General features: G+C 48.7%; 1 protein-coding gene across 4 annotated transcripts in view; it reads left to right on the top strand.

The window, feature by feature from the left end:
- The window catches only part of LOC128300567 (capon-like protein), a 54,214-nt gene that overhangs the window by 26,152 nt on the left and 10,936 nt on the right, over positions 1 to 17,126 (top strand). For 2 of the 4 annotated variants that reach the window (XM_053036680.1, XM_053036678.1), the window contains exon 5: positions 13,730 to 13,907. In XM_053036680.1, the coding sequence (XP_052892640.1) occupies positions 13,730 to 13,907 (178 nt within the window). Of the gene's footprint in view, positions 1 to 11,627; positions 13,613 to 13,729; positions 13,908 to 17,126 lie in introns of those variants that run through there. The other 2 variants (XM_053036677.1, XM_053036679.1) reach the window with 2 other exon arrangements.

Below are 17,126 nucleotides of genomic sequence, written 5' to 3'. Positions count from 1 at the left end.
TGCACACACAAAAAACGATAAAATCCGAACAGAAAAATCGTACGGCAAGGAAAATAAATGAATAAATTTCAAAGTCATCAAGTGGATTGCTTTAGAGGTAGCTCGTACATTTTCACACTACCCGTGGTACCCGTGGCCCGTGTTCATCTTTGCCGATGGCACATGGTTTCCCCGCGCATACAATGCACACACAAGAACACAAGAGGAACGTCAAGTTTTCAACGGGATATAGTTGAGACTCAAGTGTGGGCGTAAAAATCACAGAATCGAATAAAACGAATCTGAAGGATGTGCGATCAAGTGCACCCAGAAAGAATGGAGCGGAGAAAAAATGGAGAAATCCTTACTCCTAGGAACCGATTCTAGTTCCGTCGCTTTACTACTGTTCCTTTGGGGAAATAACAATGCAACACTCTACATTAGAAGTCACATGGAGCATTGGGGGGAGCATAAAGCAATAAAAGCACACGTTCCTTTATGTTGCCGTCTCTTTCCCTTACATAGAGAAGAGTTCTGCTAGCCCGAAGTAAGCTTTGGTCAGAAGAAAGATACAGCTCTTGGCCAAGACATCATTACACATCGGTGGTGCTTTGTTGTGTTATGCCACCCTTAAAGTGTCTTTTTATTTTGGGGTCCATTTAACCGCTGCTCTCAAGTGCAGCGATAAAGCGATTTGAGGGTGTAATTTATGACCGGTAACCATATTGTGGCAAGGTGCTAAACGATGCTTCGCAGAAAAATATGTTGTGTATGTGCGTCGCGCCGTAACAAAAGTTGTTTAAAAGTGAGCTTGAGTCGTTTTTTTTCTCTTCCAAAGAATTGCATCCTTTTCGACGTCGAAACCCGCCGAAACGGAGTGCGAAGACGAGCGGTAAGGGCGTTTTGCTGCTAGTTGGCACCTTTTATTAGGTGCAGGTGTGCACGTTCCACGCCTCAGACCGGTGTGTGGGAGTGGGAATATCTTTGCCCGTGTATGGGTTTTGGCCAGAATTGGCCACCTTCGAAATATGGTCAAGACTGCCTGGTACGGCCAAAGATGATTTGCTGTTGCTCGCGGTCGTTCGTCTGTTTTGAGAGGGTGAAAATTATTGTTCAAGTGCCTTTGGAGTGCCGCCGAACCCGCTCCGAATTTGTACGGATTTAGAAAGGCGCACTTCCACCCTCTACTACACTACCCCCTAGTTTTGAGGGGCAAAAACGAAACACAGTTCACTTGAGATGAAGAAACCGAATACACCGATCCGAGGACTCGGCTCGGCTTGCCTCCCAGGACACATCCTACCCATGCGGTTCGGTGGGACGTTCTGTTGATTGGACATTTTTCTTCATTTCGATGTGAGTGTGTGTGCGAAAGCACGCGCACGTGTGTGTGTGTGTGTGTGTTTGTGTTGTGTTTGCGACTGCCACCTTCACAATCTGCTCCAATGTCAGCGTTTCGGGGATCGTTTTCAGTATCCTGTCCCCTCATTTAGAGAGTGCTAACGCAAAACCCCACCCCTCGAGGTACGATACAACGAACCAAGAGAAACTCCTTCCCATTTCACACATCGTCTTGCATCTTCCCACGAGTGTATTGACCACTCTTGAGAAGAATGATTTATTTTCGCACGAAACGTTATGCCGTCGGTCTTGTGTCCCTCGCCTTGGGTGACACTCACGATCACGATCGAGGTATTCTTCCGAGGGGAGTTTTTTCTCCTCCTTTTGCTAACAACCACACACAAGCAGACACTACCAACGGCATCTTCCCCTTGTTTGCCAGGCACAATCTTCTACCAGAGATTGTTGTTTCTTTTCCGTTCTTTTTATCTCCACCAGTCGCATTTCCACGCGTCATCGGCAATTGTTTGACGCTGTGCGATTGCAAACCCGCTTGGAGTTGGACAGGTCGACCTAAAAGAAGGCAAAAGCAAGAGCAAGAGAAAAAAAAAACCTCGTTTGTTGATGTGTCGTTCGGCGTTTCGGAAGTTTCTGCCTTTCATGTGCACTGACCGACCACGAAATGCGAGATGTACTGGATTTTTCTGTTCGGTGAACTTCGCGCTACTGTATATTGCACGGCAAACGTTGGCAAATAAACAAACAAATGATTATCGACTATCCGCATCGATGCTTCTGTTAGTACTGTTTGAGTCAAAGCGAGATTTAGTAGTGGACGAGTCTTGTGATGCGGCGGGAAATATGAAAAAAAAAGATATGTATACAGACCATTCCGAAACCTTACGCGCTACACCAGAAAGGAACCTCGCGTAGCATCAAACACTCGTAAGCAAGATCGATTGTTTGATCTTGACCACTGTTGTCTTGACTTTTCTGTTCCTTTACTGGTTAAACTCGTTGTCGCTTTCTTTTAAGTAGCAATAAATTGTGCGCCCATTATTGTTTGGCCGGCTTGTCGTAAAGCAGCCGGCGCGTCTTAGATCCTTGAAGATATATATTATATTTTTTCTCACACCTTTCCGAACGCATCTAAACACCACTCGGTTTGACCGTCAAAAGTGTCCTTTTCCCACTGCTCCCGAACACACATACACACACATATACACACGTACGCTACGAGCGATTGACTGCTCGAGCCGGACATCTCGAATGTATAGCGTTGGAAAGCACATTATAAAACATCCCATTGTGTATGCTCATTGGCCCATCAGTGTTAATGGAGGATCGCCATTCGTTACCGTCTCGGGATGCTCCATCATCCTTAAGGCGGGACAATGGCGAACCGGGACGGGGAAATGAAAGTGGCCTAATGCCACCGTTTGCCGTTGCCGAGATGGGTTTTGATATGATCATAAATAATTCAACAACGACTGCGTTCAGATGTCGCCCCGATTTTATTACCGTTGTTTAGTGGGATGCCGGCCGGAGGAAACAGGGTGTGCGAGATGTGTGGACACGTACGGCCGTGGACGGATGGATGGATAGATGGACGAATAGATGTTTTAAGCGGCGCATCATAAACCCGTCCGCGAGGTTGTAGATAATGCCGCAGCCATTTCCATACAGTGGATGACCAGGCGTCTCCATCGTGAAGCGTTTTTCGGTTTTCCTATCGTTTGCTACCTCACCAAAGATGATGTTGGCGTGTGATCGGTAAAGGTTGATTCGATAAGAATCGTTTCATTTTTCTGGCATGATATAGAGGAGGTCCAGCTTCCCCAATCTAGTTTGCCGGATCAATGTAAACAATTTAAAAGAAGAATCGTTCGAAACGCTTTCAACACTTGGTGGAATTTTTTGTTTTGCTCGCAAACTCTTTTCATTTGATTCAATAATACTTGTGGAACGTTGTGGAACGAAACCAGAGGAGCAAAGATGGGGTAATTACAATCACCGTAAATGGCTCTATTTGGGTGAAACTTTTTTTGGTTGCTGTCTAATTTTGCGAGGAAAAACTTTTTCCTATTTTATTTTGTTGGGATTGTACAAGAAGATATTGCCATCTCCCGCCATTCTTCTCTGTCGTTTTCGTTCCGTGATGGGTGTTATTGTGTGCCGAATCTTCGCATTAGCAGCGAATGGGGGATTGTTTTCGGTAGGTTTATTTATTAGCTATTTTCGGTTGACCAGCTGCCCCGTTGTACGCGCTGACGAATGGCGTAAGAGGAAGGAGCACACCGTGATCCTGCTCCACCGTGGGAAAATGCGTCAAAGTTGAAACAAAATGAGTGTGAAACAAAACAACGAAACAAAATTTCCTGACGCATCCCCCTTCTCTGGTTTTGGTGAGCGGAAAAAAAGATTTCTAAAAAAAAGTGTTCGAGATGTGTAATAACAAAATCGAAAAGTTCGCTATTTGGCCGTTTCATACCGAGCGCGTTAATTTGCTTTCGGCCTTCGGCGTCTGATTCGCTGAAGGTGTGTTGCGATAAAGTTTTATTGGATTGCCGATGTTGTTGCAGGTTTTGGGGGTCTGGAGAGGGGAGGCCTGCCAAACTGCATGTTTTGTTCCGTTTTCCCGATCGCGATCGCTTGGAGGGCTTTTCCTTTTTCCGCCCATGGAAACACCAAACGGACGAACAGGAAGCAGACGAAGGCGTACGGTGATTAATTGGCATAACACTTCACAACGCGCTCCCAAGGGGGCGCTGCTCACAGTTTGATGCTAATCGGTCGGTTTCCCGGTCTTTGTGTGGTATCTGACAGACGGCGTATAGCGAGATGGATTATTGTACGCACAAACGCGCCTCACTGTAAGCGCAACGACGCACCATCGATAAAATCACCTTCGTTCGCACTTTTCCGACCTTTTCTGCTCGGGATGAATTGACGAATACCGTTGGAAAATACATATCGCGCTTCTCATCCCTCACGATGATGGTTGCGTGTGACGGATCGAAGTTTCGGGGGGCTCGTTTCGTAGCGTTTCCTTTTTCGCTACTGTACTGTGCTACTGTACCTTTTTGGTTGTTTCCGTGTGTTTTTTTTTGGTTGAGGAAAATTGGCTAGGAATTTCGATGATCCAGCCAAATGGTGTCCAGTGTAACCCATAGCTTCCGACACCCATCCCGAGCCCGCCCGCAGCCCAATCATCGCATCGGCGGAAAATTGGCAATTTGGGCGACCCGGTGGGTCGGGTTCTGCGGTTTGATGCCTTGTTTTGGGAGTTTGAGGGATAAAGTGCGAAGGTCACCATTAATCAACCATTTGACGAATGGTTTATTTTCGATCGAACGCTTTTCGATCGCCCCCGCGCACATTTCGGTATACCGAATTAGCATTTTCGATTTTGATGTATTAGGTGGGAGAGAAAATCTTCCAAAGAAGTGTTAGCGTTAGCGAACTATTTTATGTTATTATGGTCGGTGAACTGTGTGCAATAATTACACTTTTCTTATGTAGTAGAGGAGTATTGATCAAATAATCGAATATATGTGTTTTTTGAGGATGGAATATGCTTGTAAAAATGAGCCAAACTCATATATGCACCCAACATTTTTTTTCGCAGCGTGAAAGTTTCATATAAAGAAGAAAAGGTACATGATAACGGCTGACGTTAGCAGCTTGCCAGATATCAACCGTTGCAGATATGTAACAACAGTAGCACACTTTCGTAACCGGTCGCTGGCAGCATCATGCAATTTTACTAGCCAATTGTGAAGCCATAAACAACTACTCCGGAACTTTAATGACTCTTTTAGCGTCGGATGCGAACCCCACCACTGCAGGGCGGCTTTTCTTTCACTAGTTGTGTCTGCGAAATGGCGAGTTGTTTCTATGATTTAATTTTGTTCCGCTCGGCTCCATTCCGTTCGGTTTGTGTTGTTTGTTTTTTCGTGCAAGCGCTTTGCGCCGTCGACGAGAGTGGTGAACTTATAAGCCTTACTTACTACTTACTTGCTGCTGTCGTAAAATTGGATAAGTTTTACGACTGCTTAATTGGCAATTACTCTCTGGCCTCCCCAAAAAGGAGGCTCAGGTCTCTTTCTCTCTCTCGGTCGCTCGGTTATCCTTTTCGTACGCTTGTTCCATTGAATGATTGATATGCCGCGCGAAACGTGACAGCGAGTGCAAATGGCAACGATAACCCACCGGAAAAACAAAAACCAAAAAAAAAACACACACATACAGAAAGACCAACCAGAAAGTCGTCCTCGCCGTCGGCAAAACGGATGCTAAACTTCCCAATCTCGAATTTATGTTTGCGCAAAACCCCTTTTTTGCAATCTTTCCCTTTCTACCATCGCATCCCGAGTCTGGTTTTTCCTGTAAGTGAAAACACGTTCCATCTCGGTCGAGCCCGTTTATTTGCTCTCTCTCGTTCTCTTGTCTGGTTATTCATAAATCATGTCCCCAACATTGCCAAACTATTAAAATGTCTCTCGCTGTACCTAACCCTTCGTTCCGTTCCCCCGCCCAGTGTGGGTGCCACTCCACTACCGCGCACGCACGTGGATGACGTGACGGATCTCCTAAATCACTCCTCCGGTCCTGGGGGAAAAACACATTGGTCCGGAAAAAGTTCCGGAACCCGGTTTTTCCCCCAAAACAAAGCCGAGAATGTGGACACTCCAGAAGAGGAAACGGATTTGAGGACTTTATAATTTATATGCATTTTTTTGTTGCTTCCCGTTCTCCGGCCGAATGGCTAGTGTTTGCTCAACCGGGACGGTCGGGTCCAGGCACACGGTTTATTTAACTTTTGTAAAGCTGGCAATGGGACGCCAGGACCAGGAGGACCACTGTCTGCCGAGTGGTCTGTTCTATAGTTTCGCTGCACCGTTCACGGCACTAGGCCTAGGACGCTAACGATTACACTGTTGGACCGAGAGTTTACGATGTCAATAAACACGACGGTAGATTCGTTCTGGCTTCCGTTCAATCCGGGTCCCGGGGGAGGGCCCTGTTTGAATGGCAAAAGAGTGCAATGCATCTCTGGTGAACGATTGCAGAGAAATTTCCGCACATCATAAATGTCGGGATGCAATCAAAGATCGGCATGTTAGATCGGGCCGGCGGCGGGCACAACTCTCAACTATCTTCACAGGCCGCTTGAATCGTTTGCGAACGAGCGCTACAAATGGGTAGGCAAAGTGGAGGCAAAGCATAAAATTCGATTTATGTTTTAAATTCCATCCGCTGCCTCTTACCGCCCTGCCTTTCGCTGCCCCACCGGCAGTCGTTTGCATATTCGCGAACAGTTTAAGGCAACCGCACCGCCGCATACTAGTCATTCCAATCGACATTCCAGCGCATTCGGCCATGATTGCGATGGGCCCTGATCCCACCTGATGACTAATGAGTCACTGATTTTGTGAACGCCGAGTTTGGCTTGCCGCATCTCCCGCTGGAGGGAATTTCAACATTCGCCCAGCCGTTTTGCTGTCAGTTTTTGGAGGGGGCATGGAGGTAGAAAAGTAGTAAATTTTTGCTAAACCGCGTGACCTACTCGAGGGGATTAATCATTGTGTGACCGTGCGTCAGCGTCACGGGGCGATCCACACAGTGGGCCGCAAGTGGCCGTGCAGTACACCGAAACATTGCAGCACCAACCACCCTTTCAACAACGGGAGCATTATTAATCGCCCACAAGGGGCCACCATCACCCCGGGACCCGACCAGTGGGCCCCCGGAGCATTGAGTTTTTGCACAATAATAATAATCATTTGCGTATCCGTGGCACGCATCATTCCCATCTCGTTCACGGACCGTAAAGTGTACGTGTGTGTGTATGAGTGTAAGTGCCAAGTTGTCGATGGTGAGTCCTCGACGGCGGAGAACGCGCGGGCTTTGGCAGGAACGATCGCTCTCGATGCTCAATGCTAAAACAAACGTCATCAAATGACATTATTTTTCTGGTTCCCTGCCTGCGTTCTTGCGGACGGAACGGAATGCGTCGGGGAGCGCGCTTGGACACACCTGGAGGGTGGATGCACATTGAGGAGTTGAATAATGGGGGGGGGGGGTAGAGCATCGTTGCATCGGCAAAAACTCGCAACAACAAACTCAAACGACCGTTGCGCCGTTGCGCAGGCTATGTTTGCCACAATTTTCGATTCTTGCAAGTTGGCAAAAAATTCGGACCCTTAAGCGCACCTGACCCGAGTGTGTGCCTTGGTTCGCCACCACACACTCGTCATACGCGGGCACGGGCAGCAAAATGTTTTGAACGCATTTCTGGTACCGAATGAACCGCAACCAGCGTAATTTTGCAGCATTGCACGGGGTGTGCGCGCGTTGATTGACACCTATGGCGTCACAGTTATCCTTAGCGTTCTGGGTTTGGATTGAGAGTTGCGATATATGGCCTCGTCTCGTTTTCGTGGATTTGGAAGTCGGAATTTCCTGGCATGCTAGACTAAACGTGTGCGAGAGGCAAACGAGGTAACCTGTTGCCAAATAGTTCCAACGGGAGACCGGGTTGGGTGCCGTACAGAATGCGGTCTGAAGGACGCAGTGTGTAGAAATCATTAGTCCACACCGGGTGAAATCAAACCCTTGCTAATAGATGACGCTGGTCGCTTGATCGGGATGCGCGGCAGCACGGGGCCAGCTCTTCGGAGACACGGTTTGTCTGACGTTCGTGTGTCTGCTTCAGCCGCAAGGTGTAGTTACATCGACTCGAACACCGGCCCATCATCGGCAACTAGCCTCCATCACGAAACATCCACATCAAGAATGATTTTATTATTATTTTTAAACACTCAATCCACAGGGGCGAGGTGGAACGGGGACGACGAATCAAATCATGCTCGGCGCTTTGCCGAGATGAATAATAATGGGTTCGGGATTAAAAAAAAAAGAAATCCTCGATTACATTCCACATTTTCGCTAGCCCTTAGAAGATGCAAGAAATTAGGGATCGTAAATTTGCAACTAAACTGAAACGCGCAAAGCCGGGTCGGAAAACGGCTGACGCACTCGGTTTAGTTTTACGATACACGGGACCCTGTCAAAACGATCCTCGACCAGAACGATTCGCCCATGAACTAGCCCGTTTGTCATATAATCGCTCCGGTTGGTCGGTATGCGAGACACAGCTACCTAGCGATAGCGCAAATGAGGTGGAAAAAAGGCACACAACAAAGAGCGCTTGGAAATGAGTTGTGTACACTCCCAAGGGATTCGAATTTCGTTGCCACACTGTTATGCCACCGTTTTAACTATCCCTTCCCACCTGCGACAGGTGCACGCACACACGATCTGCATGCCCATTAAAATGGCCGCTCGAAAGCGAATCTGTGTGTATGAGGGGGGTTTTTTTTTGTTGCTGACGATCGCTACCGTGAAACTTCGTCCTAGCGTCTTCATCGCATCCTGCTTCAAGGTCGCGACGGGTTTTTGTGCTATCCGCGTGCCGTCTCCCTTTGCGCAGCCGAATCACAACACGTCAGGCGGTAATAAATCTTCTATTTAATAGTTCACTTTTGATTGCACCTAAAATAATTACTACAATAGACGGCCGACAGCGCTGAATGCGGTGGCGTTCCCGCTGGGCTAAGAATAACACATATTCCACCCTTCCCTCTGGGTACCCAAGAGCAAGGGTGGTGGAGGGATGCACGGTGTGGGACCGGGGGGACGCAGGTTGGAAGATTCGAATGTTAGCTCTTCTTTGCTGTCTTTGCGGAAAATGTCTGTGCGGATCTGTGCCGGTGCCCTTCCTCGATCAACACTTATTAATTCACGTCCGACTAGATGTTGGCGGATTCTTCGACCTGTCCGCCGCGTTCCGGCGGCCGTTGCCGTGTCTATGGGGAATGGGTTGGAGTAATCTATGAATGCAGATGTGTGAGTGTGTGTATGTGTGTGTGTGTTCACAGACGTGCTTGTTTGTTTAATATTTAGGAAGCGGTGTAATAATAGCCGGAGAGGCCGGCCAATGAGAAGAAAAAAACGAACACACACACACGGAGAGAGAACGCAAGAATATACCCAGTTCGCTAAAAATACACATAGAAATGTCCCCATCCTGTCAGGTTCTCCTTTTGCTTAAGATCACACCACGTCCTCGCAGGGGGACGGCATTTTGCCGATCGGCGTTTGATTTGCGAATTAAAGGCGAATTTGACGTAAGGGGTCGAGCTGATGGAATTGCTCTACTCTGGGCTGTGAGTTGGCCGAATGTGGATGTGTGTATCACAAACATCACGACAAGGTGCTAAAGCGCCATTACTATAACGACGTGAATTTAATCCGGAAAAGTCTCTACCGTTGGTTTGCGCAGTGGTGAGGGATGGATGGCGATAATCCCTAATGGAATTTTCGTGCGTAACATTTTTACTGGCCAATTCTGGATGTTCCTTTTATATATGTTTGATACAGATTTTAGTCAGGTATAGAATCTGACCAGGTATGGGCACATTTATTGTACGCGATTTGGTTCTAATAATTACATTATTTTATAACCTCAACTATTACTAAGTGAAGTCCTCCAGCTGCTGCTCGAGTTGGAGCTACAACTTCAGACGTACCGGTCTCAGCTGCTACTCTAAAATTTTAGCATTCATAAGTGACGCATGTACATCGTTCCCAAGATTTCGATGGTGTCTTCTGCACTAAGTCCACCTCAAACGTTTATGCACGCACGCGACAGAATCGTCCCAATTACCGTCGATCGCGGACGATTCATCATCGTGTCACTCACGGTGCGTCAACGCTATTCCTTCATCGTTTGTTGGCGCACCATCTTTCAGCCAACACAAGCCACCACTGCGTTTCTTCTCCCTTTCGCAACCCCATACGGCCAACAGGGGAAGCCTTTGGGTGTGCTGAAACCCTAACCTTAAAAATAATCCGGCGTAAAACGTGGACGATGGTTCGTTTGGTGCGAGAAGGATTTTCCACAAAGCTGATGCTGGGTGGGTGGCAAGACGACACGGGAAAGATTTCCACGTGAACCGTCCTGCACTTCTGGCCATCCCCGGTGCTACCACCGTAACCGACACGATGGACACGAATGTCGGTTGCTTTAACAAATTTTCAAAATAGCAATCTATCAACAATAGTTCGCCAACGAGGCGATGGGAATGATCCGCGACGGATGGTAGAAGCTGCAGCTGAGGTAGAAAGAGGAAAAGCTCCTGCCCGATCGTTCAAAATGCATCCCTACAGTCCTTCGGGGCAGGAATGTGGTCAGACACACAGTTCTCAACTCTTTGCCATCAGTCTCTACGCCTCCCTTGCGATCTTCAGAACTTTGTGGCAGTGGAAGAACAAACCGCAGGGAGAAATAGATGATTATTCATTTTTTCTACCATTTCCATTGCCAACGTGCTCCGCATTAGTTATTGTTATGACTACGGTGGCAAACACCGCTTTTCCCCCTCCCGTGCGATCCGATCCGATTCGGTAGACCTTTCCCTTGTGATGTATCCTCCTCCCCCTACTGCCTAGATACAACTCGCGATGCACTTCAGCAAAAAAGAGTTAGGCGTTAAAGGGGATAGTTTCGGTGCGCCATTTTGTCATCGCAAAAGTAATCTGTCGCCTAGTCGCCATTGCGCGGCCATGCGACAGACAGTGATGTCGTCGAGGGTCCGTGCTGGTTTTGTTCGAAAGATTTATCCCGTTGAGCTAGAGATTGTAACAGTGAGTTCGAATTCGACGTTGTAAGTGATATTTTCTTGTGATGTAAAACAAGCGATGCTGTCCAGCGAGAGTGCGTTTGGAGCTTTGTGTTCGCTTTTTAAGACTCTAACTCCAACAGGTGGTTCAATTGCAATCAACTATGGCATTAACGCGTAAATGCTATGCATCTCTTCTGACCGTGCGTTTTGTCGGTATACTTTCCCCCTAGAAGCCACACGTTGGGCTCCACATCATGTTCGAGTAGTGTCGTTAAAAAGCAAAACAGATCATTTATGCATAAAACGAAATACGGCGAGTGAAGAAGTGTGTTCCCTATGGCTGGTTGAGTGTAGTACAAATGATACATAAAAATTCGTCCCGAACGGCGCCTTAAGCGTTGGTTCCGTCTTCAAAACGACCACAAAATTGTGCAAAATTACACATTACACCATCGGGTGATCGTTCGCGCACACTCAATCAGTTACCGTTACCGTGCCGATTGAGTGACAGTGGTGCTGGTGGAACTGAGCATCGTAGCCCTGGGGGTCGTGGTGCAGGCGGTTTCGAAGACGGTGACGACGACGACGAAGACGACGACGACTGGAGTAGGAGGAAAAATGATAAGACAAAAGTCCGAAGACTACCACCTGGATGGACCGGACCGTTCGGGTGGCAATGGAGGTGCTGGCGGTGAGGGACTCACATCACCCGGGATGAAACGCAAAAACGAGTCCACATTTCGGCAGTTACAGAACGATGTGATGGGCAAGGCTCGCTCGACCCTGAGCACTCTCGGCGACGTTTGGAAGACGAGCAAGAGCACACTCTCCGGCAGTGGAGGTACGTCATCCGCCGGTGGCGGACAGATGGCGGAACAGTATCACGATACCGGTGGTGGAGACGGTGGTTATGATGGTGGCGGTGATATGCAGGGCGGAGTTGAAGCACAGTTCTCCACACCTCCGCGAAGTCCCAAATCGGCAAAAGACAAGAGTTCGCTTGATTTCTTCCTGTGGCCGAAGGGTAAGAGCAAAGATGGATCTTCTAAGAGCAGCCAGAAGAAGGATAAATCGTCCAAAAACCAACCGTCGACAGGGTATGGTGGAGACTCTCGAGGAATCAAAGAACCGTCGGGGACGGGAACGATCCGAAAGCCGGGCCCTGGACCTGGGGGTTCGGGAGCACGTGGAGTTCCGCCGAATCATCATCAGCAGCAACCCATCACTTCCAGCACCCAACATTACCAGCATTCGTCGAGGGCAATGAAATATCGGTACGATTATCCCGACAGTCCAGGCCAAGACTTCCAGCAACGGTCGCTGGACGAAACGAGTGAATACAGCAGATCGATGGAAGACAATATGACGTACGTAGGCCGTGAGGAACAGGGCGGTCTCACCTCGGACCGTTACGGTGAATACTACTCCGACAGTAAAGGACGACCGAAGTCATACAACGAGAAATATTCCTCCCAGTACTACGACTACTCACCGGGCTACGATCACCAACATCCTTCCTCTTCACGGCCACACTCCCGATCTCACCAACGAAATGCGTTCGAGTACGACGACCAGGAGGACCAAGATGATCTCGATAGGCCACCGAGCCCTGGCCAGGGCGGTAGCTCCAGCACCACCGCCACCACCACTAATCAATCGAACTTACGCAAATCCACCGGAGCTGGCGGTACCGCAGGCACCTCCAGCACTTCTTCCAATGCAGCCGCTTCACCACCCGTCCAAAAGCACATCCTGTTCAACGAAGAAAACGACATCCTCTACTTCAAAGAGAACCAGCGACCTTCCAAGACAAAGTCCCTGAACGATCATCAAAGCCGGACGGATAAGCAACAGCAGCAACACTCGGGAACACGAGGACCCGCCAAATCTGCATCCTACCCCAAGGATGGACATCATCACCATCATCTCCAGCAACAGCAGCAGCAGCAGCAGCAACAACAGCAGCTATCTCCGGCCCAACCACTCCAACCAGCCCCATCTGCATTGCGTAAAGTGTCACGGGACGAGCGACAGCAGCAGCAGCAGCAGCAGCAACAGCAACCAACTCCTCAACAACGGTCAGCTCCAACGACTCCCTCGTCCAACAACGAACCAAACATCATACGAGCGACATTAAAGTTAGAAAAGTTGTCCAGTACCGGTGCGCCCCTCACGAGCACTGAACAACAGCAGCAGCAACAACAGCAGTCGGACTCTCCCAAACCAAAGGGCATCCAGAAGCAGTTCAGTACGATCGTCAATCTCCCACGGGGGATGAGTAGCACCTTACCGCGTGGCGGTGCGCTCGAGTACGGCGCCAAGGCTGAAGGTCGCACCGGAACGATTCCCGAGGAAAATATGATTGGAGAAAGCGAGAAGCGCACGACCGGACGGAAGATTTGCTTCCAGGATGAACCAGTGGACGTCAGCGAACGTGTCAAGTATCAAACCTTGCCTCGCAGTACGGCACGCAGTTCCGTACGGACGTCGACGATAAAATCCACCACGGAACCAAACATCGATCCCAGTGTGAACGAATACTTGGACACGGATATGACCCTACCGCGCAGCGGGAGTCTTGATTCGGACCTAGAGGTAACTTGGTACATTGTTTACTGCTAGTCGTGTTCCGCATTGCTTAAATTGCACATACTCCGGTCTTAATTCCAGAGCACAGTCTAACGTTGTGCCTTTGGGCGCTTGTTTTCTTTTCTCCACAGTCACAAGCCATGCGGATTGTTAGAACCGTTGGCCAAGCATTCGAAGTGTGCCACAAGCTGACCATACAGGACAGTGGAGACAACCTCGGCGACGATCACTCGGAACTGTCGCCGTGCGATGTTTCCGAACAGGATCGGTGCTCCGATCGTATAAGCGAAGATGGCGATATCAAAAAAGGTAAGTCACGATCAGAGGCGTCGGTTGCTTTGAAATTGTGAAATGGCGTTCGGAGGTTCCGAGAAGCAGTCTTTTTTCTTCGAGAACCAGCATCAATATTTAACTACCGATTTGGAAGTCGAAAACAGATTGCACCAATATCCGGACCGCCATTGAAAACAGACTCTGCTCTTTTCATTGAAAAATTTCTCGCGCGCCGTACAGAACGATGATACGATATTCGTTCCGTGATTCGTTTCCTTCCCGCGCAGAATGATACAGATTCATTTCAATTTTGTTTGGGCGCCCGGAGCGCTTCATAATGGTTACCATTTCCGTTTTGCCGCAGCGGCACGATTATACTAATCGAAAGCAGCGGTGTAGCTGAGAGAGCCGAATACCATGGCTAGGTTTGGGTTCCGGAACAAACCGATCCCCAAATCGTTATCCTTAGCCGGTGGCGGTGCCGACTTGGAGCTTTAATTAAATTTGCACACCCTCTTGCACCCACACACACACATACGTACACCCAACGATGGAGGATGGTTGATCATAGTCGAGGAGAACTTTCATCGCGCGTTCTGGACACGGTCTACCCGCGGCACGGAATTGGGAGATTCTTGATATTACTTCATTCCGCACTTCTCAGATTGAGCACAGGCCGGTGCAGCAAAAGCACAGGAGCGCACCACATCCTTCCATTGCTCTGTTTTCCAAACGGATTCGAAATGTAATACAAACGATGATGGGACGGTGGGAGCGGGTTTAACGCTCCGTTCGGTTCCCACTCACCCGGAACATACTGCGCGAGCTATCATCAAAGAATAAACCGACGGGGACTGACACTTCAAATGATTTCATCAAAACAAAAAAAGTAACGAAAGCCGTGGACTGCTGCCGTGTCTGCAGTGAATTGATTAGAATTCTTTCACAATATTACGCGACATAATTTAGTCTCCGCGGGCTTCGAGAGTTCGTGTATATAGGCGTCCGCTTTTCGGTGCGCGAAAGAAAATGGCAATCATTCGTTTTGGCGAGATTCTTTCGGAAGCCTTGATGGCTACACCGGGAACACTTTGTTCTGTATCGCTAGCATTAAGTTCGGATAAGAAAAGTGAGGGATTTCACACTTACCGGCAGAGTGCCCGGGGAGCAGCATCGGTGTCCTTGGTCTTTGGACCGTGGCTTGCTGTTGTTTCTTCGGCTGTTTCGCTTCGGGAAGAAGGGCCAGCTCCCCTCGTATCGCACTGTCCAATTTCGCGAGCTTACTGTTCGGTTCATTTAACGCGTCCGGTCTCTTGGACGGCCTGCAGAAGGAAGAACTTTCATTCCCATTTCATTTTCATGTCCCCTCGATTTTTTTTTTGCCCCACCATCTTTTGTGCACGTTCCGTCAGTATCGAACATTGGGAAAATAAATCTCGACAAGTCATCGCTTCAAATTAAACTTTATCCCGCGCGTTGGCTTTCCTTCTTCGTTTTTTGCCACCTAGTTGCTACGTGTTCGCGTCACCTTCTGTTCGTATCAAATTTGTTTGGTTTCTCGCGCGTTTTTTTTTCGTGCCCGGCCAGTAAAGCGCATTCAACATCCTCGGCGACCCATCTCCAGTACGCTATATTGTGGGCGGTTTCGTGGTGGCGCAAGAACCACCGGACGCTCAGTTCTTTTCTGATTGCTACTGGTTGTTTTTCCCTTGCAGCCCGCTGTTGTGTCTTGCTTTATTTATTTACTTTTTTGCGTTCGTTAGCCAGTTTGCGCTTAGTTTGGCTGGCAGAGCAGACGAGCGCACCTTCGCCAACGAAGCACGCACGCACAGCGAAACGCGCTCTAATGCCCGGATATGAGAAGAATGTGGTCGGTATGCCGACCCAGCGCGAGAAGTTCCCATTTTGCGAAGACATGGAACAGTCGTAACGATGTAAGTCTATGGCAAGGCGCCTGCTACTGCATCGTTGAAGGAGCACTGGCAGCATTTGCGCTACGTGTTCCAATTGATGATGGGAGGTTTGAAATCTATACCTTCAGACAAGCTGCGGCGAAGGTAAAGAACTCACACAAGCTCACATAATTATGTTGCCACAGGCCTTTGTGCTGAAGAGTCCTGGTGTCGGGCGTAATGGTAAACCACCAAGGACAAGGCAATCCGGCCAAGGAGTGGGTTTCATTTGCTTTTAAAATATTCTCGCATCGTCAAGCGGCACGTGGACGTGGCATGTGAGCGTGAGCGAATTATCGCACCGGCATATCTCCTTGTGCCGGCGGAAGCCGCTTTCCTTTTGCGCAAATAAAGAAGAATCCTTGCTTCGCTGAACCAGAACGTTTGTGGCTCTGGCTTCACGTTGAAAGCCCCTTCAGGACGTTTTGCTACTGCTACCGTGCGGAAAACACGGAAGATCTTACATGTCCAACCGAGTCGTGAATCGGGCCTGAGCCGGATCGGTGTATGAAGGGCGGAAATGGCTTCTTTCGGGGTGTGATTGAAACGAGAGTCTCGTTTCCTACTACCTCGTTGTTTGTTGAATAAATAAACCGTCACGTACACCACTACCAGGAGTACGGTAGTAGCAGCGATGTGATGGACAAACCAACGAAGAAAAAGAAAATACCGTCAGCAGTAATAAGTTACCATTAAGCTAACTTCACCGAAACGCCACATACTATCACTCATCCGCTCTGTTTTCGGTCCTCCGGGTTGTGGAAAATCTACCGAAATAAAAGAAAAACCTCGCCCATTCGCAATACCCGTCCGGGGTAATTCCCATCCTCGCCACCAGCGCGCGAAAGTGGAACAGATTGTGTTTATTTTCTTACAATCCTCTTCCCCTCTCCCCCCACACCACGGTGGTTGCCTCCTTTTCCGGGGGCCCGATCACTTTCCAAACAGATGTGCGACTGGCCGGAACTGCGAGCCAATTCTCACACCCCGATGGTTACGATCGATGAGATTGGCCAATGATCTGATTTACAATATCAAAATAAAATTCACAAAACCGAATTATTATTGTTTACGTTGGTGATTAATTGCTGGTTCGATCGGTTACGCTGCCCAAATAAATCACCTCTTCGCACACGACGATCACGCGCGCGCGCGCGCTCCGCGGTGGTTCAATCCTCGGCCCGCTCTTTTACACTCTTATTTGCTTTCGTTTCCAGGGCGCTGGTACGGGTATGTGGCACACGTTTAAGCGGAAACGGCCGTTGGACGAAGAAGTTCGAGTCGGACAGAGAGAGAGAGAGAC

Source organism: Anopheles moucheti, chromosome 3 (genome assembly GCF_943734755.1).
Source record: "Anopheles moucheti chromosome 3, idAnoMoucSN_F20_07, whole genome shotgun sequence".
Lineage (NCBI taxonomy): Eukaryota > Metazoa > Arthropoda > Insecta > Diptera > Culicidae > Anopheles > Anopheles moucheti.
This window is presented reverse-complemented; position numbering and strand designations above follow the sequence as displayed.